General features: G+C 37.0%; 1 protein-coding gene across 3 annotated transcripts in view; it reads left to right on the forward strand.

The window, feature by feature from the left end:
• GDAP2 (ganglioside induced differentiation associated protein 2) overlaps positions 1 to 26,030 on the forward strand; it is a 70,827-nt gene that overhangs the window by 11,267 nt on the left and 33,530 nt on the right. For all 3 annotated transcript variants that reach the window (XM_036071053.2, XM_078072556.1, XM_078072557.1), the window contains exons 4-8: positions 8,942 to 9,095; positions 9,496 to 9,584; positions 14,718 to 14,794; positions 16,193 to 16,352; positions 18,581 to 18,737. In XM_036071053.2, coding sequence (XP_035926946.1) covers positions 8,942 to 9,095; positions 9,496 to 9,584; positions 14,718 to 14,794; positions 16,193 to 16,352; positions 18,581 to 18,737 — 637 coding nt within the window. The remainder of the gene's footprint in view (positions 1 to 8,941; positions 9,096 to 9,495; positions 9,585 to 14,717; positions 14,795 to 16,192; positions 16,353 to 18,580; positions 18,738 to 26,030) is intronic.

A 26,030-nucleotide genomic window follows, 5' to 3' on the forward strand; every position in this document is an offset into this window, starting at 1 on the left:
CTTCTCTCTAAAATGGGCAGTTTCCTACACATAAAAGGGCTCAGTGAGTATTTGAGGATGGAAACAATATCATGAAAACCAAATTAAATAATGAACATTAAGCGCTAGGCACATTCTAAGTGTTTAGTGTAATTGCTGGTGTTAGCTATAGGCCTCAGTTGTTTGATGAGTCAGTGCCACCCTGCGGGCATCTTCAGTAACAACTTCATAAGTGATTACAAAGTGTGACTTCCTAAATTTGTGTGTGATAGAAAGCTGAGAGGGGTTAATAAGGAGATTTTGGGTGTTAGACCAAAGAATTTTAAATATTCTGAACTGACTGGAAGTATGAGCCAAAAAAAAAAAAAAAATTTGACAAGGATGAATATAAAAGTCTTGCAATAAGTTTAAACCTTAATTATCCAAATTCAGGATGGGGAAGCCCAGTTTGACAACCCTTATTATATAAGAAAGTATTTACTGTTGGTAAAATGGCATTATCATTCACTCCATTTTTCATTTTTCATGCAAAAAGCTTCAGGGTTAATGCTTTCCTCCTCTTTATCTGCCACATAAAGTTTGTCATCAAGCCATAAATGTATCTTGAATCTGTTTATCACCACTGCCTCCAAACTTGCCTATCGTGCCATCATCCCCTCTGTGGACTATAGCCATGGCTTCCCTTTCAGCTGGTCATTCTTCTTTACCTAAATCTCTTTTCCATATACAGGAAGCATTGCTTTTTAAATTGTAAATCCCTTCTTATTGCTTCTCTGCTTTGAACCACATAGCCCTCCCATTACACTTAAAATGGAAACTCCTTAAGCTGGTTCCCCAAGGACTTACAAGGTCTCAGTCACTTGCCTCCAGGCTCCTTTCACAGCCCCTTTTCCCTTCCTTAACATATTGAACCAAACTGATCTCCAGTTGCTATGTTTAGCTCCTTTTCAATTTCGCATGTACTTTGCTCTTTCAGTTTTTAACTCTATTCTTAAGTCTTTGCTTATATCTCTTCCTCAAAGCACTGTTCTGTTTACTTCAGAATTGGCCACTCTCCCCATGATATATGCTCCCAGCCTGTAGTACTTCTTTTTAGGGCTCTTATCACAATTGTAATTTCATAAATTGTTTACCTGATGACAATGTTCCCATTAAACTTTGGCCTCCATGAAGACAGAGACTGTATGTCGTATTGGTCTCTATGTGTTCTGTAACAAGAATAGTGGAGGCATCCTTTAAGTAGCAGATGAATGACTAGAAATTTTCTGGGATTTTAACTAACTAGACTCAGCGGTGATAATGTCTCATTTCTACTGAGAACACTAACATCAAATTATATCACTAGAAATACAGCATCATAAAGGAAGGTAATTTGTTATCAGCTTAAAATAGACTATTATGTATATAAGATGTTTTATGTAAGCCTAATGGTATCCACAAAGAAAAAAACCTTTAATAGATATACAAAAGATAAAGAGAAAGAAATTAAAGCATACCAGTAAGAAAAACAAATCACAAAGGAAGACCGCAAGAGAGGAACAAAGGAACTTCAAAAAAAAAAAAAACCCAGGAAGCAATTAACAAAAGGGCCATAGTAATTCTTTACCTAGCAATAATTACTTTAAGCATAAAAGGACTAAATTCTCCAGTCAAAAGACACAGAGTGGTTGTTGGATTAAAAAAAACAGATCCAACAGTATAGTGTCTATAAGAGATTCACTTTAGCTTTTTAATGACACACATAGGCTGAAAGTGAAGGGATGGTAAAAGATATTCTGTGCAAATGGAAACCAAAAGAGAGCAGGAGTGGCTATACTTACGCCAGGTAAAATACACTTTCAGTCAAAATTGGTCACAAGAGGTAGAGAAGGTAACTATATGGTAATGAAGGGATCAGTTCATCAAAGGGATGTAACAGTTGTAAATATGTATGTACCTAACATTGAAGCACCTAAATAAATATTTAAAGTAATATTAATTGACCTAAATGGAGAAAAAGACAGCAATACAGTAATACTTGGGGACCACAGAATACCACTTTTCAACACTGGATAGATCATCCAGACAAAATTAATAAGGAAACAGAGGGCCTGAATTATACTATAGACCAAATGGACCTAATAGACATATACAGAACATTCCATCCAACAACACCAAATACACATTTTTCTCAGGCGCACACAGAACGTTCTCCAGGATAGATCATATATTGGGCCACAAATCAAGCCCTATCAAATTTAAGAAGATTGATATCATATCAGGTATTTTCTCTGACCACAATGGTGTGAAACTAGAAATCAGTAATAGAAGGAAAATTTAAAAAATTCACAAGTACATAGAAATTAATACATTCCTGAACAATCAGTGGGTCAAGAAGAAATCAAAAGGAAAATCAGAAAGTATCTCAAAAAAAATGAAAATACAATATACCAAAATTTATGGGATGCAGCAAAAATAGTTCTAAGACAGAAATTCATAGCAATTAATGCCCACATATTAAGAGAAAAGAAAGGTCTCAAATAAACATCCTAACTTTAAACCTCAAGGAATTAGAAAATGAAGAATAATGTAAGCCCAGAATTAACAGAGGGTAGGAAATAATAAAATCTAGAGCAGAAATTTAATAAAATAGACACTAGAAAGAATTCGTAAAAAAATCAATGAAAAAATTGATTTTAAAAAAGATAAAATTGATAGACCTTTAGCTAGACTAACCAAGAGAAAGCAGTCAAATAAAAGTATAAATGAATGAGATATTATTACAGCTGACACCACAGAAATACAAAGGATCATGGGAGACTGCTGTGAACAATTATATGCCAACATATTGGATAACCTAGAAGAAATGGATAAATTCCTGGAAACATACAGCCTGCCAAGACTAAATCGTGAAGAAACAAAATCTAAACAGACCAAAAGGAGTGAGGAGATTGAATCAGTAATCAAAAGCCTCCCAACAAAGATAAGCCTAAGACTTGAGGGTTTCACTGGTGAATTCTATCATACATTTAAAAAGAATAACAATTCTCCTCAAATTTTTCCAAGAATTGAAGAGGAAAGAACACTTCTAAACTCATTTTACAAAACTAGCATTACCCTAATACGAAAGCCAGGTAAAAACACTGCAAGAAAACTACAGTCCTATATGCCTGATGAACATAGATGCAAAAATTTTCAACAGAATACTAGCAAACCAAATTCAACAGTACATTAAAAGGATCAAACACATTTTCTTTATTCATTTATCTATACATATGTGTGTGTATATATATATACACACATACACAAGTGTGTACACATTATATGGTATAAAATACACATACACACAATGGGATATTATTCAGCCATAAGAAAGAAGGAAGTCCTGTCATTTGTGACAACATGCATAGTACTTGATGGTATTATGTATGCTAAGTGAAATAAGACAGACAAATATTACATGACCTCACTTATATGTGGAACCTAAAAAAAGCTGAAGTCATAGAAACAGGAGAATAGTGGTTGCCGGAGAGTAAGGGAAATGAGATGTTGGTCAAAGGAAACAAATTTCCAGCTATAACATGATTAAATTCTGAGGATATAATGTACAACTTGGTGATTATAATTAACAATACTGTGTTATATACTTGAAAGTTGCTAAGAAAGTAGATCTTAAATGTTCTTGTTAAAAGAAAAAGGTAGTTATTTTAGGTGATAGATGTGTTAACTGACCTTATTGTGGTAATTACTTCTCAATGTATACTTAAATCATCAAGTTATACACTTTAAACTTACACAGTGTTATGTGTTGATTATGCCTCAATAGAGCTGGTGGGGGTGGGGGGAAGAAGTATAGCATCAGAGTCAAGAATATCTGTCCTTTATCTGTCTTGGTAGGACCTGTAGTATACAGTCAGTATTCATCTTATTTTTATTACTACTTTTTAAGAGTGATGATAAACTGGGGGACACCTAAAGGAAAATGATTAGCATGGTATACACTGTGGAAACCGTATCATTTGAAGGTATAGTTTAAAGGGCTAGGGTTGGCACAGAGAAGATTTGAGGGAAACATGATTGTATTCCCCAAACATTTGAAAAAGTTTCATACTGAAGAGAGTGAGACATAATTTTATTGTGTTCCTAGAATCCTTGGTGGGAAGATACATAAAACTTCATTTCAGTTCATTTAGAGAAAATTTTCTAAGAAATAGAGCTTCCTAAAAATGGAATGGGCAGGTTTGGCCTATTATACCCAAATTAAAAAAAAAAAAATTGTGTGTGTGTTTGTATCTCAGTCTTATATCCAGTCTTTGAATTTAGGAATTTTATGAACCTAAAGCTGTGTGGGGCTGTTGTTTTGGTAAGGAATGTGTGATAAGAGAGAGATTGATAAATGATGTTCAACCTTAGGGTCAGAATAACATCTGATAATTCGCCTGTCTACTTTTTTCTGGGCAAGAATACATGTAAGTAAGTACTTAAATATTAAATACTTAAGTAGTGTAAGTATCTCCTTGTGCAAAATGAGAAAAATACTTTCTTCTCCCATCAGGATCACTGTATAGTTTTGCTGCTGAAATGTTCCATCACTTGGTATTAAATGCGCAGGTTTGCTAGGATGGGAAGACGTATACTACATTTTTTGATTGCTAAGTTTATGAATAGGACTCTTTGCTATAAACATTAAGACAACTTTTGTGTTTCTTACTGTGGATGTTGGGATTTAGAGAGAAATAAGTGAAGTTGAAGAGCCCTAACTAATCTTTAGTACTCAGATATATTCAGGTTATCATTGCAGCAGGTGCTCCTTGGCAGAGGATGTAGTCAGGGGTAAAAGATGCACTGGACAGAGTTATGGCTGGAGTGAACTTGGACTTATTCAGTAAATTTGTATTTGTTTTACAGGAATTAAAAATACTTCCAGGACTGTGTTTTAACTGTTCATAATCATGTCAGGATTTGGGTTTTGGGTTAGAAGAAATAGGCTTAGAAAGAACAAATGGAAGATTAGGAAGCAATGCAACAGTACTTAGCCTAAGTCTAGTCTCCAGTGTTCTGAGTTTTGGTTAACAATTATTAAAGGAAAGGTGGGATTCCCAAAACCAGAGTATCCTGAACACTTAGCAATTCTTTTCTGTTTCTGTAGTCTGCCCTCAGAGATTTTCAGGATTGATTCTGCAAACTGACTACCCAAATACATGTTTGCTTGCTTGCTTTATTTTTTTAATATATATATCATTTCTTTTGAATAATTGTTTTCTACTTACAGTAGCAATAAATGTAAATTGTAGAAATTATATGCACAGAAGCTACAAAATAAATGAAAACTTAACATTTCCACCACACAAAGATCACCAGTACTAGTCCTATAGTACATATTCTTCTGGATCTTTCTGTAGGTATATGTGGGCATATGCATACATTCTTAAATACATTGTTACCAGCATAAAATAATTATATGTATACAGTCCTTATCTACGATAAGATAATTGTACACATACTGTTCTGCATTCTGCTTTCTTCAGCAAATGAATCCCACCTTTTGGTTTCAGAAATTACTTCATCTAATACCCAAATCATATTTTAAATTTCCAGTTGACCCTGAAATGCCCTCTGCAGCTAGTTTGTCCAAACTAATATCCAATCCAGGGTCATACTTCTAATTGTTGTATCTTAAAAAAATTTTTTTTTTCATCCAACTCAGTTCCCTTTTTATGACACTGACTTGTTGAGTACTAGGCCAAAATGTTTTCCAAGATGGCCCACCTTCTGGATTTATCTCATTACCCTGAGGTGCCATTTGGTTTGTTGCTTTATCCCTTGTATCTCCTATAACCTAGAAGTTATATCTAATGGAATCAGGTTTGTCTTAAGCATTCCATAGGTGATTATTGTATTGTATACTTAATGTATCATATTGGAAGATGTATAAAATCTGATTGACCCATTAGTGAACCATTACTAACACTAGGATGGTTCTCTGTTATAGAGTGATGACAACTTGATTCTTCTATTTATACAGTTGTTTTACCCTTTGTGACTGAAAAGTAATCAATATGGGGTTATTTAAGCTCTATGAATGTCCAGTTCTCTGTCACACGTTCACATAATGGTTTTAGCAACTATTTATATAGTCCTTGTCTGAGTCAGTAATTTCATTAAGATTGTGAAGTTGTATTTTTCTAAAACCTGTCATTATATCCATGGTTACATTCCTGTGGAGTCTTTCCTCAATAACTGACATGTGGTTACTCTGGATTACAGTTTCTGTAAGAGGGCAGGGTAAATGCTTATTTCTTTTAATTACCATTTTTCAAAATAAAGAATTGGTTTAATAGCTGCCTCAAGTGGTGCCAAATGAGGGTTTTCCAAAAGCCTTTCTCTTTTTTGAGTGTCACTTTGTGCTTATGGCTTTTCATGGATCAACGTATATGTGGTTTTAAAAGTTAAAGAATTTTATGTACAAAGGAAAGCTACAGTTCTCTGCCTTTCCCTTTCCTGCCTTGATTCTGTTCTCCAGGGGCATCTACTTTCAAACCTTTAAGTTCCTTATTTTATTTACCTTCTGTTTCCATATAATATGCTACAACTATTGTATTGATTTTTTTCCCCTGTTTACTTCTTACTGTGGAAATTAAAGATTAAACTCTTGTTCATCCACTCCCCTCATTTGCCTGTACATAAAACACTCACATTTTCTTCCTTCTTCACCACCTTCCCAGATTGGCCTGTCAAATTTTTATTAAATCCGCATTCAGCATTAACATTATGAATGTATAAATATTACTCGCCACTGATTACAAAACTGATTAGTGTTCTTTTTGTACAATTATTTTCCTCTAAGTTATTGATCTGATTACTTAATTTTCTAATTAATTAACTTATTGATTCAATCCCAGACTTTAACTGTAAACCTCTCAATAAAGTCAAAACTTCTGTTTATCTCTCAGCTCCATTTTTTTCTTGATAAGGTCCCTCCTGGAATCCCCCATCCTCTTTCCTCTCTAGACTGTTCTTTATGCCTGTTGTACAGTTAACATCCTAGGAAATCCTTTTTTCTATTTAATGGATTGGATCCCCTCATTTTCTAGATCTCATGCCTTTCTCTTCTGTGATTACTCCTTAATTTTTGTGAGTAAATCTACCAGGAGATTTCTGAGGATGGATGGGGGCAAAATTGCTGAGATCTTCTACCTTCATACTTAATTAGAAGTTTGGTTGGAAATGAAACTCTAAGTTGTTAATCATTTTCCAGGTTTTTTAAGGCATTACTCCCAATTTTTATTATTGCTCTTGAAAAATCGGATGCTATTCTTATTCCTGATTCTTTGTATGTTACTGGTTTTTTCTCTGGAAACTTTATGATCTCGTCTTATTTCGGGTGTTCTCAATTTCATAGTGAGGTGCCTTGGTGTGGTTTGGGTATCCCGTGGGCTCCTTGGTCTAGAAACTTACCTTTCAGTTCCAGAAAATTTCTTGTTTTATTTCTTTCCTAATTTCCTTCCCTCTGTATTCTCTGTTCTCTCTTTGAAGAAATTCTATTGGATGTTGTACCTCCTTGTTTAATCCTCCAATTTTCATGTATTATTTATTTTCCAGCTTTTTATTTTCTGGAAGATTTCCTTAACTTTAGCTTTAACCCACCAATTGAACGTTTTGTTACTGCTATCATGTTTTTCACTTGGCTATAAATTATATAAGCACTTTTTCCTGTTCTCTGAATATTTCTTTCTTACAACATTCTGGTTTTGTTTCAGAGATACTATATCTTCTCTTACCTCTCTGACAGTAGTGATTATGGTATTGGGAGTTGCATTCTCTCTTTTTTGAGCATTGCTTTGACACCCCTGTGGCCAGAGGCTTTGCTCGCTTCCTGGTGATCCTTGAGTGTCAGTGTGCCAATTGTATTTATGAGGGAGGAACTGAGAAAGTGAACGGAAGCTTTGTGTGCGTGGGCAAGAGTTACTGCTTGGTGGATCTAGAAGCAGAGGATGAGCAGGAGCCCTGTTGTTTTGTTGTTTAGTTGTCACAATCTGTGACTCCTTTGGTTTGGGCCTCTTAGTTTCCTGGAAAGGAATCTTTCAGGGGTGTAAGTGTGGGTGTCTGTGTTTCAGAAGCCAATTAGGAGCAGAGGGCTAGAGCTATCACTGTTGAGTGTAACACTTTAACTAAATTCCATCTTTTCAGCCATGCCTGAGGTTCTGGGGTTCAGAAACTCTAGTTCAGCATCTCTAGAGAGTAAACCTTCCCGCTGCTATGGTGATAAATCATCACCTCGCTGTGCTGGCTGGGGAAAAGGTTGTTGCAGATTTGACTGTTTCTATGCAAATTTAACTCAGCCTCCCCTCTTTAGTCCCACTTCACGTCATAGCTTTTAGAAGTACGTAGGTTTCCACTTTTTGAGCCTTTCTACTGTTCTGTAATAATAACAACAATAAGAATAATAGATAATGCATGTATGTACTTTGCATGTATTAACTCATTTAGACCTGTGAAGTAAGTACCAGTAGTATTCCCATTAAATAGGAAAATGAGGCATGGAGAGGCCAAGCACCTGCCCATGTAGCACAGCAGGAGGGTGGTAGACTCAAGATTTGAATCAAAGCAGTCTATATTGAATCCAACACTGCCTTTCAGTACAGACCAGCTTGCTTCATATTGGTGACCCTATTTCTACGAGCAGTTAGGTTTCTCTGCTTGCTAAATGAGTTATTTCGAGGCCACTGACTTTCTGCCTTCCAAAATTCTGATGATGCCTATCTGCTTCGTGTCCTCTCCCATTCTCTTTGTCTGTGTTTTTTATACCTATTGTATTGCTTCACTGTCATTTTGGGAACAGAGATAAATGTTTGTGTTCAATCCATATTTTTAATTGAAATTTCTCAAAATTCTTACTACTTTTCTGTTTCATGCCTTGTTTTGTTGACTTTTTTTTTTTTCTTGACACCTCCATGACTTATGTACGCTCCATTGTTCCCAGGTTGCCGGACAGGTGAAGCCAAATTGACAAAAGGATTTAATCTAGCTGCCCGGTTCATCATTCACACAGTGGGACCTAAATACAAGAGCCGCTACCGCACAGCTGCTGAGAGTTCCCTGTACAGCTGCTACAGAAACGTGCTTCAGCTGGCCAAGTACGGCTTACCCACTTCCTGGAAGCAGCATGCCGTATACTGTGAAAGGCCCCCGCTTCAGAATGAAACCTAGCTGTGGAAGTCAGTTTTGAGGGATTTAAATCACATAAGAGGACTCTGAAGATAAAATTAATTATCTTCACACACTTAGCAGGTTTGGGGATTTGGGTGACTAAAGAATTTAACCTGTTCCCATTTTACTCAGTCTTTACTTGGAATATATTTCCCCCAAATGGTACAATTATAATATTGATGTAATTATTAAAAAGTGCAAGTGGATTACCTGTTATAATAGATTTGTTGAGGGGGTAGGGAAAGAGAAGTTGAGCTGCATTTTTAAATTATTTACATATGTATGTATTATGAATGTTGGTGGTTTGTGTTTTCTGTTTGATTGCAGAGAGCAATCAATGTCTTCTGTGGGATTCTGTGTCATCAATTCTGCAAAACGAGGTTATCCTTTAGAGGATGCAACACACATAGCACTTCGTAAGTAACATTGGAGATGCTGTGCATACATTGAGCACTTTGTAAGTAGGATTGGGATGCTGTACATAAATTGAGTCTTACAGATTTTTTTGTAACTAGTTAAGTAGTTATAGCTGAAGAAGATCTCTTGATGAACAGATCATGGCATCCTGGAAAGAACTTTGTATTAAGTTGCTGAGCTCGATTTACTTTCTCAGGTTGATGTTTTCTCCACTTTTCTCCTACAGACTTGCCTATTAAATTGGGAAATGATACCAAGCCAAGAACTATGGCCAACACATTGGGTGTTTGAATCAATATTCAGAATAATTATAACAGGCTGTAACAATGAATCCAAAACAGATTTCATAATATAATATTTATATAGCACTTTGTAGTTGAAACAGCAGCTTTCACAGGTGCTACTTGAGTATAAATCCTTGCATTGAGGTTTAAAAAAGACTGGGCTCAATCATAATGAGACAATGTCATATATGTGATATAAAAATAGGATGTTTAGCTCAAGAGAACCCATGGTCTCACTGTATTATATGCAGGTTCAGACCACATCTACACATTTGTATGTAGTTCTGGGTGTCCTGTCTAATATGAGACACTGACAAACTGGAGAGCAAACAGTTTGAAACATTAGTGGTATTTCTCCTAAAGAAGACCATGCATTATTTTAGCATATATGGTTCTCATCTTTGAATGTCTAAAGGAGTCTCATTGTGAGCTTATTCTATGCTACATTTTGAGACCAGTGTTCTGAACCATTTTGGGAGCCATCGTAAATTACATTGAGCATCTGCTGAAGGAAAGCTGTGGACCCTTTCCCCAGAGGAATGTACATACAGAGGGAATTTGTGTGCAATTTCAGGAAGCTAATAGATTCTGGTAAGGATTGTAGATAAGACCTCCAATGGTAGAAGGCAGGTCAAAGACTATGTCACAAAGAAAGAGACTTGGTCCCACTTGAGATAGGACTCTGTAATGGAAAGGTATTTTAAGTGAACTTCTTGTCACTGGGAATATTAATGCGGAAGCTAAATGACCATCTGTTGCAGATACTCCTCATTGAAGAGGAAAACTACACCAAATGATCTTTAAGACCCCTTTCTATCTCTAGAATTTAAAGAGGAGGAGCTGGAAGTCTTATATCCACCAAAAAATTACAGAGATATTCCAATGTATAAAATTATTATTAGTCTATAAGTCTATAGCCTAGAATTTAGGGTCAGTTATGACATAAGTAATCTTATTTAATAATTAGCTACTTCTAAGACTTAAGATTTAGAAGTCAAGGATCTTATAGTAAATTTAATATTTTATAGTTATGATTTATATATATTAGACTGAGCTTCTTGAAGAGCAGATATCTTTTCATCTTTGCATTTCCAGTGCTTTCATATGTCAGGAATGCTTTACCTATGATACTTGCTTAAGAAATACGTGTTTTAAAAAGGCATAAAGAAGTTCCATTTTGTTTCCTCAACAGCCCTGTGTTTCACGTGTCCATTTTACAAATAAAGAAGCTCAGAAATTTATCATGTTCTCAAGGTTATGTAGATTCCTGACTCCCAAGTCTAGTAACTTCTCTGTTATACTACATAATTCAGTTATGCTTGAGGTTAGAACTACTTCAGTAGGAAACTCATATGTTATCGATACTCTGCATATATTCTGAATGGTGCCTTACCAAAGCAAAGTCCCTGCCTTTGTATAATTCTTTTTGGCAAAGCTCTTGGCAGGTCTTGACATTCTCTGATTCCTTAGTCCTTGCCCCATCATCCCATACCTTGAGCTAAGTCTTTTTTTATGTCTCTGTTTCTTATTAAAGTAATCATATAGGTCAGAATTCAAAGAGGAAGCAACATTTTATAGAAAAGTCTGAAAAAGGAGTCCAGAAGACTGTTTTTTGATCCCAATTCTACCAGTCTCACCAGCTCTGTTTCCCAAGCTAAATCACTTGATAAATCACTCGATTTACCCTAGAGGTGTTAACTTTGAGCAGTAATTGTAGTAAGAGCAGGTGAAAATCAACAGTGGCCTAAGGGACTTAGATGAAGCAATTTCTAAGAATTGAATTAGCACAAATGAAATGGAAAACATAAAGATGGACAAGTCAACTTATATTATATAAGGCCTATTTGACTTATTGCACCTTAAATCTGATAGTAAAACTGTAGCATCTCATTAAAAAAAAGTACATATAAACAGTTGTGACCTTTGCTCACACACTTTCTGAGCATTTGGGAAATCAATGGCTTGTATACTTTTGCAGCATATATGGGCCAAGAACAAATCTAATAAATGTAACTCTAAGTCCTTAGTACCAAACTCTTTCCTACTTATTAAACTATTACCAAAGTTTATTTCATTTGAAACCTAAGGAATATCCTCTTGATAGATATATCAAGACTGTTTGTCTTTTTTTTCTTGGTTCATGTACAGTTCAATTCTTCTCCATTAGAAGCCTAAAGAAACCTCTGCATTGAAATAAATTTATCAGGTTATTTATTAATTCAGCAAAATTTTGAGTGATTGTGTAGGAGACCCTGTGCTATATAAAAGAGAATACAGTGGTGAGAAAAAGGATGACGCTGTTTGTTCTTAATTGTGGTTCCATGTTGGGAATTTTAATGCCCCAGATGTCATTCTCCCAGTTAAAGGGTTTTCACTAAAAGTTAGGTTCATGACATCCTGGTTGGTTGCAAAGAATAGTGCACAGATGAAACTCTGAAAGAAACCATTTGAATTGGCAGTTGGTACTAAAATATTATAGCCATGACATCACTCTTTCTTTTCTCCTTTTTGCAGAATTACTTTTCTTAATGAATTCTGCTGAGGGAATTCAGTTTGGTTACTCTCTGGTATTGTATTTTGTCTTCCATTGAAAATCCTACAGTTGTATGCTGGGAAACCACTATATGTGAACATTAATTAAAACTTGGTGTCAGGGTGCCTGGGTGGCTTAGTCGCTTAAGCGTCCGACTCTTGGTTTCAGCTCAGGGTCGTGGGATTGGGCCCCATGTCGGGCTCCGTGTTCAGTGCGGAGTCTGCTTGTCCTTTTTCCTCTGCTCCTCCCCCTGCTCACACATGGTCGCGCACACTCTATCTCTAAATAAAATCTTAAAAAAAAAGAAAAAAACCTTGGTGTCAAAATAAAAGAAAATCCCTTTTGGAAAATTCAATTTTAGAAAATCATTAAAGCAGAATAGAGAGAGAAATGAAAAATAAATTTGTCACCTAACAGAGGAAGAATTCTAAATAGTTTAGTCCTTCAACAAATGGGTCTTAGATTCTCGAGATACAGTAGTAAACAAGGTAGACAATATGTAGATAACCAGACCCATAAAATGTTACTTCAGCTACTAATTATTTTTGAACAGTTGTTTGCCATATCTTAAGATGTGCTAGGTTCTGGTAATATTAATGTAAGATATACTTGGCCTTCAGAAAGCTCACAGTCTAGCTATAAAATGCAATGAGAAGTTCACAAATGGAGGGCCATTCCGGTTATAGAAGGAACACAAGGAAGGATGGAGTTCTGTACAAACCAGATGGCCTTGAACTGGATCTTGAAAAATGAGTAGGACTTCACTAATAGAAGGTCATGGTGAATGAATGGTATTCTAGTCAAAGGTAACCATGCAAGCAGAGGCAGGGTAGCATGAAAGTTAAGTGGAATATTCTTGAGTACAGCAAAGAAGCCAATTTGCTGAAAGTAAGGCCTGTGGGAGGAATAGTGGGAAATAGGACTAAAGGGCAGGGTTGGAGGGGTGGCCAATTGAGGTCCAAGTGTGGCGAACCTTGCTGGGGACTTAGATCCTAATCTACAAGCAGTACAGAGCCTCAGAATTACTTAGTAAGGAGGGTGACAAGGGAAGGAAGATAACTCAAGCAACAGTGAATATATAGACCTGGAAAAGAGAGAAACAAGAAAACAAGAGCTTATTGCTGAAGGCTTCATGAGCATTAAGATCCTGAGAGCATCTGGAAGAGAGAAGGAATGGATGTTAGAAATAGCAGTAGAAATAAAGGATATGAGAACCCATTGAAAATGCAGGATGAAGGAAGAGGTGAAAAAAGTGTTTAAAAAATTCAGGATTTGAGCTTGGATGAGTGATTTGATGTTGCTATGTGATAAAAAAGAATATGGGTAGAGGAACAGATTTTGGCTGGAAAAGATGGAGGTCAGTTTCGGACCTTCAGAGTTTGAGGCCTCTGGGTTATCTGGGCAGATATGCCCAGTAGGCAGTAGGGAATTCAGCTCTTTTATTCAGAAAACAGAATATAAAGATTTGAGAATATAAATATTTACATTGGTGCTAAGCCAGCAAATTGGTGAGCTAAAGAGAATATACATACATATATATATATTTCTTGATATTGATGATGTTGCTATCAAGAATTGATGATATCAAGAATTGATGATATCAAGAATTGATATCAAAAATTGATCTATTTCTTGATATATATATATATCAAGAAAATAAATGTGGAGGGCAGAAACGTGGAGGACAACATTTTAAAAGGTAGGGCATGGGCACATAAAACTAAAGCTAATGAAATCTCTAGTGAGGTAAGGACTAAGAAAAGGCCATTAGGTTTCATTGATAGGAAATTGATAGGGAAGAATCAGGATAACATAGAAATCAAAAAAAAATAATTCACCTTTGGTCAATGGGATTTTGACAGGGATGCAGTGCTGAGTAGGTCATTGAATACTGTTAACTAAATGGTCAGAGAGAGAGGCCCCAGGGAATAAAACTATACTGGGTAAGGAAGAATTGTCTGGAATCAGCATCTTCTATGGCCAGGCACTGTTCTAGAAGCTGGCAATAACGCAGTAAATAAAGCTCTTGCTGTTGAGGTACTTTCATTCTAGCAGATGGGGTAGGGAGGGCAGAGAAGATATAAAATAAGAAACTCCACAAAATGTCTATAATATTTGCTCTGGAGGAAAGCAAATCAGAGAAGGATTTTTAAATATGGTACTCTGGGCAGGCTTCACTGATGAGGTGTCATTGAGCAGAGACCTGACTGAAATGAGTAGTGATCCATTATAAAAATAAAACTTCGAAGAGTTTGAATTTTCTTCACACAGGTATTTCTTATTTATTGAATCGTTTTTTCTATTCCTTTCCTTAGGCACTGTAAGGAGATTCCTAGAAATTCATGGGGAGACCATTGAAAAAGTAGTATTTGCTGTCTCTGAACTAGAAGAGGTATTTTGTAATTATGTTTCATTGCTTAAATCTTATTTTTACTTGTTTGCCTTTGTCTCATCATTCTCTATTTACTGAATTGTCAGCAGGCAAATCCTAGGTATCTGTGTATGTATTTGGCAGTGGGGCTTACCATCCTTTGTTGAAACGAACGCATATTAGATACTAAAAACAAGTCAAGAAGGAGCATTTTGATAACGTTTTTACTGCTAAACTGTTTTCACTTAGTGAAATCTTACAAGGTGGAGTTGTTCTGCTTTGCTCCCTGTATTAGCTCTTAAAACCTCTCAAGGCATCACCTTATAATCTGAGTACTGGGTGCTTGGGCAGTATAACTAGAAAATTGCTGTGCTGGAAAAGCTTTGGGTCTACCTTGCCTGGAAACATGACAGCCTAGCCTAGTGACTAGCATTGATTAAGTTGTGAGGTTTATGTTTTGCTTTGTTGTGTGTAATTAGGTTTAGTATGTTTCAGTTTAATTTAGAGCCATTTTAGAAAATGAGGTGTTTTTTTTAACCCTTTTTATTTTTTTTATGGCTTTATTTATTTTTTTTAACCCTTTTTAAATTTTATTTAGTTTTAGTATGCTCCATCCAGTTCAGCTTGTATTATTTTGCAGTTTTGTGACCTTGGGCAAGTTACTTAACCTGTCTGTGCTTTGATAAAATAGGAGTATTAGTAGTACTTACAGCACAGGAGTTTAGTGATGAATGAGTTAACACATGTGAAATATCCATTCATGGTATTAATAGCTATATACATGATATATAAATACTTTTGAAATTGCTAAAATGAGGCACATTTGCTTGTTTGCTATCTCTTTTTGTTTTATCTGGTTTACCTATTCATTCAGTGATCTTTTATTGAGTGTCTGTAGCATCCAGGTTTATTACACTAGATTCTGGAAATACGCCAGTGAACAAGTGAGGGTCATTGTCCTCAAGGAATCCATTGTCTGTTGGTGGGGACAGACAGTTCAGATAAGTTATGATAATTATGGTAAGTGCATTAATGGAGGTATGGAATAGATAGGAACTCCAGCCTGCACAGGGTTAGGAAATGCTTCCTATGGGAGGTGATAAACTTGAAATCATCGTAAAGAATAAATAAAGATATTCCTGGGGAGGGGCAAATGACAATAGGACAGGAGTGGCAGGACTTGTGCATTCCAGGTTCGCTGACCTGAAGTTGCCAGGATGGGAGTCACGTTTAACTTGACCACCTGACAGTATCCTGACCTTTAACATAAGAACTGCTTGAGGGTCCCAGATAGCATCTAGTTGAGCTTAGGTTTTTATTCTTGATGGAGGCTTTCTTCACTGTGTCTGAAACAGCACTAAGCTCGCGTGCTTCATTACTTCATTATTTTTCACAGAATGTCTTGCTTTTCTGACACAGGCTACTTACCAAAAGCTGCTACCTCTGTACTTCCCAAGGTCACTAAAGGAGGAATGTCGATCATTGCCATACCTACCTGCAGATATTGGAAATGCAGAAGGGGAGCCTGTGGTACCTGAACGACAGATTAGAATAAGTGAAAAACCTGGTGCCCCGGAGGGTGAGTTCTGCTTTTCTTAATTTCCCTCTTTTATCGGGGACTGATAAAACACCACCAATAAGGAGAAAGTTCAGTCTACCTTCGGGGAGCTCTCTATGGGTGTGACATTAAATTCAAGACCAACTTAGATGTTTTTAGAGTCTTATTCTTGTTAAAATTTAGTCTTTTAAGTTAAAATATATATATTTATACACACACACACAACATCAAGTCTGTTAGGCAGTAGAGATCCAGAGGTGGATATAACAACATTTGCATCCTCGTGAAGTTTATAGTTGTATGCAGGACCCTGTTGAGACAGTAATCAAGTACATAATCACCTAAAATTTTCAGCAGCTTTAACAATATCCTCCAAAAGCCAGACCTAACATTAAATACTAAGACAAGAATACCATTAACACTTGTTTTGTTTCTTTAGGTTATATTCTCATGTAATTTGAAGCAATGGTAGAGCACAGTAGGATGGGAGCCCTTCTGAATCTGTGCTGTATGACAGCTAATAATGATCTTCATGGGTACACGGTTAAGGTCATAACTCTTTGTGTGGAGTTATGGAGACATGCCTCACAAGCCTCAGTGCTAGAACTTGCTCTGAAAATTCGGCAGCTTAGGAATTACTATGAGATTCCTACCATGAACACTTTTAAATGAGCATCAAGTTAAAATCTGTAGAAGGCTGCTCATCTCCTTTTTATCACCAGTACACAGCCTTAAGTCAAATGGAGGGAATTATAAGTGGTGTACCATCAGGAAATGTCTGAACCAAGCTTTGCTGGAGGGCTACCCATGTACTTTAGGGTATGCCCAGAGTTATTTGGGAATCCTCATGATCATGACCACCACTGTAGAATATAGTTTTTCCTAAATGCATAAATGCATTTTGTATGACAAGGAGTAATAATTGCTAACCCAGGGGCGCCTGGGTGGCTCAGTTGGTTAAGCGACTGCCTTCGGCTCAGGTCATGATCCTGGAGTCCCGGGATCGAGTCCCACATCGGGCTCCCTGCTCGGCAGGGAGTCTGCTTCTCCCTCTGACCCTCCTCCCTCTCATGCTCTCTGTCTCTCATTCTCTCTCTCGCAAATAAATAAAATCTTAAAAAAAAAAAAAATAATAATTGCTAACCCAATTTGAGATCGTAATTCTGGGCAGTAGATTAGGCTAACTCATTAACCAAAGGGTGCCTTGTGTCTACCATTTTCAAAGAGTGCTTAATTACCTCATAGATGTAAGACCTAGTATTCATAAATATTTTCAGTTAGAATGTTCAGTCTGTTAAAATAGATGTAAAATCAGTTTTACTTGATTTGTTCATGGGTATTTTTCGTAAAAGCACACTCTTCTCAGCCGTTGGCCTGTCACAGTTTAAGGAGCGTGAAATAGATATAAGAAAGTCCCAGCTGGATGGCCCACCTGACTGGGTTTCAAGTAGTGGCATTGCCTTGGGAAGCTCCCCATGGTCCAAGGCATTTTTTGTTGTTGTTTAAGAAAAAAAAGTTGGGTTTTTTTGTTTTTTTTAAACAAAGCTAGTAAAGCAGTGGGGAACACACTAAGAGATAGATGACCTGTTCCCAAAGTACTGACTTCTAGCCAAACATAAAATGATCATCTGGATAGATTAGAAATAATTTGTAGTGAAAACTGGAACTCTTATGGGTCAGATGATTATGTCAGCATGACCACTGCAGAAAACCAGGATGCTAAATTAGAATGAAAACATATCTTAGTGAATGTGGATCCTACTCTGCAGTCCTGGTCCAGCCTTCTGCCATTGAGAGTTATCTGACAAAAGGACTCCAGTTTTTGTGTCAATTTATCATGTGCTCCCTCCTTAAGTAGTTCTGGATAAATGACCCCAAACATTTGTTCTTTATATTTCTCTTTTGTTAGATGCAGTGCTATAGCCCTTCTTTAAACCTACATAAAGTGTAATTAATTCTATCTTTTTGCTTATCATTACATTCTGCTCTTTCCTTCCTCAATTACACCCAGGTCATCTTGATTTGATTTCATGTATTCCTAAAACTTCTATCACACAGGGACAGGTGGTTTCTTGCGTTATTTCAGTTCTTCAGATACCTGAATCTGATTTCAGTTTGATTCTCAAAAATATACCCTCAACCCTAGTTTTTTTGATTATGTCACAGTCATCCCTGTTGCAGCATTCACAATGTAGCATTTACTGTCAAGTTTTGTTGTAAGCTCTCTATTTATAGTATTTTTGTTACAGACAGCCAAGAAGAGGAGGCTGAAGGCTTGGGAGTTGACCTCTCTTTCATCGGCTCTCATGCTTTTGCTCGAATGGAAGGAGATATTGACAAGCAAAGAAGACTGATCCTTCAGGGACAGTTATCAGAGGCAGCCCTGCAGAAGCAGCATCAAAGAAAGTAAGGCAAACCCCTTTGGCCTGATAGACATAGAAGGACAGGAGAAATAAGCAAGGAGCCTACGTCTGCTAAATGATCTACATAAAACGTATTCTTATTTATTCTTCGTGACAGTCCATGGAGGAGGATATCATCCCCATTTTGTAGATGTACAAATTCAAAGTTAATTTTATCGGTGGTCACAGTTAATATGTGGTGAAACCAGTGTTCAGATGCACATCTGATTTCCTGATCTTCCTGCTGTAATTTTAGTGCCTCTCGGTGAAGTTAGGTTCTAAAAGTAGAAACAGGGAAAGACAGAGTTATGAAGTTTTTACTTTACTGTATTTGTAATTAAAGCATAATCTGTCGTTTTGTTAAATTTAAAAGCACTTTATTTCTCCCTGGTTTATCCCAAGGACCTTATAAAGCCATTCCATTTCTTTCAGGTGTTTTCTTTTTTAATTTAAATTCAATTAATTAACATAGTATATTATTAGTTTCAGAGGTAGAGGTCAGTGATTCATCAGTTTTATATAACATCCAGTGCTCTCTACATCCTGTGCTCTCCTTAATGTCCATCACCCTGTTACCCCATCTCCGCGCCCCCCCTTCAGCAGCCCTCAGTTTGTTTGCTATGGTTAAGAGTCTCTTATGGTTTGTCTCCCTCTCTGATTTTGTCTTGTTTTATTTTTCCCTCTCTTCCCCTATGCTCCTCTGTTTTGTTTTTTAATTTCCACATTTGAGTGGAATCATAATTGTCTTTCTCTGACTTACTTTGTTTAGCGTAATACCCTCTAGTTCCAACCATGTCGTTGCAAATGCAAGATTTTTTTTTTTTTAAGATTTTATTTATTTATTTGACAAAGTGGAAGAGAGTACAAGCAGGGGGAGCAGGAAAGGGAGAAGCAGACTCCCCACTGAGCAGGGAGCCCAGTGTGGGGCTTGATCCCAGGACCCTGGGATCATGACCTGAGCTGAAGGCAGATGCTTAACCGACTGAGCCACCCAGGTGCCCCAAGATGTTTTTTTTTTGGATGTTTGAGTAATATTCCATTGTATATATATACACAACATCTTTTTTATCCATTCTTCTGTCGGTGGACATCTGGGTTCTTTCCATGGTTTGGCTGTTGTGGACATTGCTGCTATAAACATTGGGATGCTCGTGTCCTTTTGGATCACTATATTTGTATCTTTGGGGTAAATACCGAGTAGTGCAATTGCTGGATCATAGGGCAGCTCTATTTTCAACTTTTTGAGGAACCTGCATACTGTTTTCCAGAGTGGCTGTACTAGCTTGCATTCCCACCAACAGTGTAGGAGGGTTCCCCCTTCTCCTGTGTTAGCCAACATCTGTCCTTTCCTGACCTGTTAATTTTAGCCATTCTGACTGGTGTAAGGTGGTATCTCATTGTGGTTTTGATTTGTATTTCCCTGATGCCAAGTGATGTTGAGCATTTTTCCATGTGTCTGTTGGCTATTTGGATATCTTCTTTGGAGAAATGTCTGTTCATGTCTTCTGCCCATTTCTTGCTTGGATTATTTGTTCTTTGAGTGTTGAGTTTGATAAGTTCTTTATAGATCTTGGATACTAGCCCTTTATCTGATAAGGCATTTGCAAATATCTTCTCCCATTTTGTAGGTTGTCTTTTGGTTTTGTCGACTGTTTCCTCTGCTGTGCAAAAGCTTTTTCTTTTTCTTTTTTTTTTTTTTTGAAGATATTTATTTATTTGAGAAAGAGCAAGAGACAGAGATAGAGAGAGCACAAGCAGGGAGGAGAGGGAGAAGCAGGCTCCCTGCTGAGCAAGGAGCCCGACGTGGGGCTTGATCCCAGGACCCTGGGATCATGACCTTAGCCAAAAGCAGACGCTTAACCGACTGAGCCACCCAGGTGCCCAAGCAAAAGCTTTTTATCTTGATGAAGTCCCAATAATTCATTTTTCCTTTTGTTTCCTTTGCCTTTGTAGATGTGTCTAGCAAGAAGTTGCTCCGGCCAGGGTCAAAGAGGTTGTTGCCTGTGTTCTCCTCTAGGATTTTGATGGATTCCTGTCTCACATTTAGGTCTTTCATCCATTTTGAGTCTATTTTTGTGTGTGGTGTAAGACAACGGTCCAGTTTCATTCTTCTGCATGTGGCTCTCCAGTTTTCCCAGCAGCATTTGTTGAAGAGACTGTCTTTTCCATTGGACATTCTTTCCTGCTTTGTCGAAGATTAGTTGACCACAGAGTTGAGGTCCATTTCTGGGTTCTCTCTTCTGTTCCATTGATCTATGTGTCTGTTTTTGTGCCAGTACCATACTGTCTTGATTACAGCTTTGTAATAGAGCTTGAAGTCTGGCATTGTGATGCCACCAGCTTTGGTTTCCTTTTTCAACATTCCTCTGGCTATTCGGGGTCTTTGCTGGTTCCATACAAATTTTAGGATTATTTGTTCTAGCTCTGTGAAAAATGTTGATGGTATTTTGATAGGGATTGCATTGAATGTATAGATTGCTTTGCGTAGCATAGACTCCTTTTTTTTGACTTTTACAAGAATGTATTTAGTAGCTTTTGAAATAATAGACAGACATTGTACACAAACCAAATGTCTATTAATAGGAGAAGGAATAAATAAATTGTATTATATTTATATAATGCAATACAACTTCATGATAAGAACGTATGAACTGCTGATATAGTCAACAACATAAATAAATCTCTAGAACTCTCTGTTGAGCAAACAAGTCAGACACAAGGGTATATACTATATGATTACATTTATGTGAAGTTCAAGAACAAGCAAAAGTAATCCATAGTGACAGAAATTAAAGAAGTGGTTGCTGATGGTGGGGAAAGATTGGAAGGGGGCACAAGGGAATTTTCTGGGTTGAAGGAAATGTTTTCTATCTTGAGTTGGCTGTTGGTTATGCAAGTGCAAACATTTGTCATAAGTCACTGAACTATACACTTAAGATCTAACCACTTCACATGTAAAAATTTTCCCTCACTTATTAAAAAGTTGAAGTTTTAAAAGATACATAAAATATATTCATAAACAAATTTCCCACCCCAAAATCTCTTGTGGTGGCTGTTAGTCTTAGAAAACAGCACTCTAGGATATGTGCCCACGTTCAACCTGTTCTAAAATATATTTTTATTTTTATTTTTTTTTTTTTTAAAGATTTTATTTATTTATTTGACAGAGAGAGACACAGCAAGAGAGGGAACACAAGCAGGGGGAGTGGGAGAGGGAGAAGCAGGCCTCCCGCTGAGCAGGGAGCCCGATGTGGGGCTCGATCCCAGGACGCTGGGATCATGACCTGAGCCGAAGGCAGACGCTTAACGACTGAGCCACCCAGGCGCCCCTAAAATATATTTTTAATAGAAAGGCTCTCTTTAGAACTCAGAATCTGATCTCATGTCTTCAAATGCAACAGTGTAGTTACACATTAAAGGTGAGAGGATTAAAAATAGAACCTCCTAAATTTCCCTAGAAATAGACCTGCCCATGAGGCAGCAGCAGCAAGAGCGGTGGCAGCTAGAGCTCAGGACTGATCTCGGTTCCCATCTTCCCTCAGCCTGTAGCATAGACATTTTAACAATATTTGTTCTTCCAATCCATGAGCATGGAACGTTTTTCCATTTCTTTGTGTCTTCCTCAATTTCTTTCATGAGTGTTCTGTAGTTTTCAGAGTACAGATCCTTTGCCTCTTTGGTTAGGTTTATTCTTAGGTAGCTTATGGTGTTTTCTAAAGCAATTCCTATTAAGTCCTTTTTAAAGCATAAAGGAAAATAGCTTATGTACTTCTGGGTAAGCTTTTCCCAGGATTAACAGTCCTTGGAAGGCTAGCTGCTTTTCAAAAAGTTCTAAAGGAAAAAAAATGATAAACTCTGAACAGTTCATATCAGCATTACTTTATAGGGTTGGTTGAGAGGTTAACATCTCATAGGGTTGTTGTGAGCACCTGGTACTTAGCAAGCTCTTGAAATTGGTCACTGCTGTTCTACTCGGTACTGAGCAAATCATGGTCTATTTTACCTTTTAGCTTTGGTACTTGCCATCCCTTTTGACTGGAATACCCTCATCCTTTAATTTCTGCCCATTTTCCAGGTTTCAGCTTAACAGTAATTGCCTCTGGAAATTTATCTTCCTGAAGATAAGCCAGGATAGACGGAAGAGAAGTCTGGAATAGACACCTCCTCCTGTATTTTTTTTTCATACCCTGTACTTAACCAAAGCATAGCATTTATCACAGTATATTGCAGTGATGTGTAGTTGTTGTAAGCCTCCATCTATAAACTGGGAGTGGACTAGATGACCTCTGGAGTTCCTTACAGAATTAGAATGTTGTGTCTGGCTGAGTTTCTGGTCTTCATTTTATTCAGATTTTATTTTTAGAAATGAAAGCAAATTTGCCACTAGGGGGCAGCAATGAATAGCTTTTTCAAAGGTTGTCACAATCACCATGATAGTTTCAGTGGTTTCTAAGTTTGTCATGTGTAAGAATCATTTGGCAAACATTTTTCTTTAAATACAATGAAGGGGCTGTCCCTCACGTGACTGGGACTTTGGCATCTGTATATATTTTGAAACTTTTTCACTTTGTGATTCATGCACTGCTAGGTCTGAGTACCTTTTTATAGTCGAAGGCAGTGGTTCGCAAACGATTTGGTCTCAGGTGCCCTTTGCACTCTTAAAAATTGTTGAGGACTCCAGAGAGCTTTTGTTTACATGGTTTGTACCTACCAATATTTATCATATGAGAAATTATTTATTAATTTATGTAAAAATAACCCATCATGGTATTATGCTGAGCGAAGTAAGTCAATCAGAGAAAGACGTGTATCATATGATCTCACTGATATGAGGAATTCTTAATCTCAGGAAACAAACTGAGGGTTGCTGGAGTGGTGGGGGGTGGGAGGGATGGGGTGGCTGGGTGATAGACACTGGGGAGGGTATGTGCTATGGTGAGCGCTGTGGATTGTGTAAGACTGTTGAATCACAGACCTGTACCTCTGAAACAAATAATACATTAATACGTTAAAAAAAAAAAAAGAAGAAGAAGATAGCAGGAAGGGAAAAATGAAGGGGGGGAAATCGGAGGGGGAGACGAACCATGAGAGACTGTGGACTCTGAGAAACAAAGTGAGGGTTCTAGAGGGGAGAGGGTGGGGGGATGGGTTAGCCTGGTGATGGGTATTAAAGACGGCACGTACTGCCTGGAGCACTGGGTGTTATACACAAACAATGAATCGTGGAACACTACATAAAAACTAATGATGTAATGTATGGTGATTAACATGACATAATAAATCTTCACAGGGAAAAAATAAATAAATAAAAATAACCCATCATGTTTTTTTGAAAAATAACTATTTTAAAAAATGAGTGAGAAGATATGGCACTATTTTACATTTTTGCAAATGTTTAAATGTTTGGAATAAGTTATGTTGGGTGAAGTATATAAAGAAAATCTAACCTCACTCAGATATATAAGTGGAAAGGGGAGGAGTATGTTAATAGCCTTTTCAAATAACTTGTGATATTCTTTGATATTATAACATAACTTGATAAGTAGTAGTTTCTTTTTTTTTTTTTTAAGATTTTATTTATTTATTTGACAGAGAGATAGCAAGAGAGGGAACGTAAGCAGGGGGAGTGGGAGAGGGAGAAGCAGGCTTCCCACTGAGCAGGGAGCCCGATGCGGGGCTCGATCCCAGGACCCTGAGATCATAACCTGAGCCGAAGGCAGATGCTTAACGACTGAGCCACCCTGATAAGTGGTAGTTTCTTAAAGTTTAGTTGTAATATGGAATCTCAAAGCATATCCATAAATTTTTATATTCTGTTATATTAAAATGTTTGTTCTATCCTGCTCTTTGAATGGATTTTATAATGGGAATTTACAGCATGAATTTATAACATGGTGCGTTGTCTTTTGGAAAATATTGATTCACTGAATTATTCAGATCTCCTAAATAATGATACATTTCATTACACAATATCAAAAAATTATATTTGTTAATATTGCCACTGATCTCATCAGAAAAGTCTTTAAGTATTAGAAACTGTAAGCTTCTGGGGGTGGATACAAATTTTCCAAAATTATGTATGTTTTTTAAAGCTCAAGTTTTATCACTGGCAAGAAATACTGTTGGTTGTTTTTCTTGAAATGACAAGGTCAATTTATTCATTTTTGAGAAAACATCTGCCAAATACTCATGTTGAATAACCACAGTTTGTCTGCCAGTCGTTATTTGAAGAAAAACAGTGTTCCATGAAAACAATGAGTTTAGCTTACAAGTCATACAGTGCCTTTCTTCAAGACAACCTCATACTTAGGTATGCAGAAGTTTATGTGTTCTTTCCATTTTATGATACGTTAATCTTAAAAAGATGTGTTTCAAGGGTTGATTTAATAAAATTAATAATTTTTACCTCCTCATCAAAGACATTCTTAAATAAAACTGGCTTTTTTCTTTTTCTTTCTTTTTTTTTTTTTCCTGTGAGAATTTTGGCAGTGAAGAACACAGTGACTGCTAGTACAATCTGGTTCCTCCACCTCGATTCATTCTAAGACACCAATAGTCTACTTAACCGCACTTTTGCACCGTTGGTGCAAATGTCAACACAGTGAAAAAGGCAAATGATGTTTCAGTATGATTGTGAAACTGTCAAAACAGTTTTGACCTTGCAAACCCCCTTAACAAGCGTCAGGACTGTGGACCACACTTTGAGAACCACTGGTCTGTGGTCTCTCACCAGTACCTTATAGTTGAAAGGAGTTTGAGTAATCATCTGATACAGTTTTCCAAAATGGAGTACACAGTCTGTAAGCATTAGAATCACCAGGGCTGCTTGCTAAAAATGTGTATGCCCCACACCAAACTTCCTGAATCAGAACTTTTGTGGAAAGGGCTCAGAAATCTTCTAACGTTTCTTAGGTGATTCTTTTGTGCTCCAAATCACTGATCTAGTCGGTCTACTTTTCAGGGGGTAAGTGATCCCCTAGATGAGCTTGCCCAGAGTTACAGCTCATTGAGAAAGAGCCTTGAAAGTGGCTATTGTGGCACATCTCCCTCTCGACCACCTTCTTAAGCCCACTTACACGAACCAACTTCAGACAGGTTGGCAAAAGACTAGAGATTTTCTTTATTCATATACAAAGAACTGCACTGTTACCACTTTTCTCAAATCAGCCAACCTGTTCTCTTCCTTTCTCTCTTTTACACATACACACACCCCTCTTACCTTTTTCATTTCTCCGTGAGTAGTATAGATAATGTGGAAATTTTGAAGTTTGTGTTTAGACTGGAGACTTGTCTTTGT

Source organism: Halichoerus grypus, chromosome 5 (assembly GCF_964656455.1).
Source record: "Halichoerus grypus chromosome 5, mHalGry1.hap1.1, whole genome shotgun sequence".
NCBI classification, from domain to species: Eukaryota; Metazoa; Chordata; class Mammalia; order Carnivora; family Phocidae; genus Halichoerus; species Halichoerus grypus.